The sequence below is a fragment of the Numida meleagris genome, unplaced genomic scaffold, assembly GCF_002078875.1.
Source record: "Numida meleagris isolate 19003 breed g44 Domestic line unplaced genomic scaffold, NumMel1.0 unplaced_Scaffold1519, whole genome shotgun sequence".
NCBI classification, from domain to species: Eukaryota; Metazoa; Chordata; class Aves; order Galliformes; family Numididae; genus Numida; species Numida meleagris.
Window position 1 is genome coordinate 1 of NW_018363307.1, and position 2,101 is coordinate 2,101.

The 2,101-nt window shown below is 70.3% G+C and overlaps 1 protein-coding gene across 1 annotated transcript; it reads right to left on the minus strand.

The window, feature by feature from the left end:
• Window positions 1–209: 209 nt before the first annotated feature.
• On the minus strand, window positions 210–2,097 carry LOC110390614 (zinc finger protein CKR1-like; the record flags this gene model as incomplete). Its single annotated transcript, XM_021381997.1, has 1 exon — window positions 210–2,097. A coding segment is annotated over one exon (1,440 nt), but the record flags the coding sequence as incomplete, so codon positions are not given.
• Window positions 2,098–2,101: the final 4 nt, after the last annotated feature.

Below are 2,101 nucleotides of genomic sequence, written 5' to 3' on the forward strand. Positions count from 1 at the left end.
GGCGGGGAGACTTCACCCCATAGCTCTCCCCATCTTCCAGCTCACAACGCGGGGTTGGGTGCACGGGTTCCCTTGGGGGCAGGGAGGAGGATCGTGGGGACAAACAGCTGAGAAACAGCTCCCTGGGGACCCCCCCCCTGCTCCCCCAGACACCGCTCGGGTCGTGCCGTGGGTTTGGGGCGACGGGACGGTAATCCAATAAACGGTACTTCACCAAAATTCCTTTTTTTTTGTGCGTCTTTTTGTCCGATGAGCAGCGCGGTGTGGCACAGCTTCCCCAGCGCGCCCAGCTCCCGCCCTACAGGACGCGTCCCGTGGGATCCACGCGGGTTCCCCACCGTGGGGCTCGGGGATACGGCCCCAGGAGCCCCAAAGCCTGCAGTGTGGGGCACAGTGTGGGGCACAGTGTGGGGCACAGTGCTCCCCAACGAGCCGACTTGGTGGCAGCAAGGAGCAGGCGCATTCTGTGGGGTTTTGGCACCTGGGTTATCACCCCCCAACCCACAGCATCAGCATCCCAGCAGGGGAGCATCACCACGTCCCCAGCCGTGCGCACCCAGGAATGGGTGCTCTGTCCCCAGAGCGCCGCTCTGCTCGGTCCCCATCACACGTTCTCCACCATCCCACCCCGCTGAACTCACTGTCACCGAGCGCCCATCACCGCTGCAGGCTCTGGTTGGCCCCGCAGCGCAGCGGGGCCGCTCGGAGGGGCTCTCCCCCCGCAGCCCTCTCCTCCCCGGGGAGCAAAGCCGCCGCTTTGGGGACGTGGCTGCGCCGGTGCTTGGCCAGGTGGGAGCCTTGGCTGAAGGCTTCGCCGCACTCGGGGCACTCGAAGGGCTTCTCCCCGGTGTGCACGCGCCGGTGCCGCTCCAGGTGGGAGGCCCAAGCGAAACCCTTCCCGCAGTCCCCGCAGGTGAAGCTCTTGAGGGCGGCGTGGCCGCGCCGGTGGGCGAGGAACGGCGGGGCGTCCTCGAAGCGCTTCCCGCAGTCCCCGCACTTGTAGGGCCGGTCGGGGGAGTGGGTCTTGGCGTGCTGCAGGAGGTGAGCTTTCTGCGAGAAGCGCTCCCCGCACAGCCCGCAGGGGAAGGGCCGCTCGCCCGTGTGCACGCGCCGGTGCCGCTGCAGGTGGGACGCCCAAGCGAAACCCTTCCCGCAGTCCCCGCAGCGATGGCTGCGTTCCCTCCGGTGGCACCGCTGGTGCCTCAGCAGCGCCGGGGCGGCGCGGAAAGCCTTGCCGCAATCCCCGCACCGCTGGGGCTTCTTCCCCGCGTGGGTCCGGCGGTGGCGAGCGAGGTCGGAGCTTTGGGCGAAGCATTTCCCGCAGGCGGAGCAGCGGTGCGGCCGCTCGCCCGTGTGGCCGCGCCGGTGCTTGGCCAGGTGGGAGCCTTGGCTGAAGGTTTCGCCGCACTCGGGGCACTCGAAGGGCTTCTCGCCGGTGTGCACGCGCCGGTGCCGCTCCAGGTGGGAGGCCCAAGCGAAGCCCTTCCCGCAGTCCCCGCACTTGTGGGGCTTCTCGGCCGCGTGGCCCCGGCTGTGCGCGGCGAGCTCGGCGGCGCCGGCGAAGCGTTTCCCGCAGTGGCCGCATTGGTGGGGCCGGTCGCTGGCGTGGGTCCGGCGGTGCTGGAGGAGGTGGGAGCTCTGGCTGTAGGACTCGCCGCACTCGGGGCAGCCGTAGGGCCGCTCGCCCGTGTGCACGCGCCGGTGCCGCTCCAGGTGCGAGGCCCACGGGAAGGATTTGCCGCAGTCGGCGCAGCCGAACGGGCGGGCACGCGCCCGGGGAAGCTTCGCCCCATTGGGTTTGGGGGTCGGGGCGGCGCGGGGCGTCTGCGCGGCGCCGGTGGGGATGGCTTTGTCGGGACGCTTCGCTTTGCGCCTGTTGGATCCCAGGGATCGGTCCCGCGCCGGGTTATGGGATGGGGGCACCCGGGGCTCCTCCGGCCCCACACCGTCCTCCTCCGGCCCCACACCGTCCTCCGCCGCCGCTTTGTCGCTCACCAAGCCCTGAGCTGCAGGGGATGGGGGATTGGGGTGAAAATGGGGATGGGAACGGGGTCGGGATGGAGCAGGAGGAGTCCCAAACCTGCATGGAAAGCAGCACCCG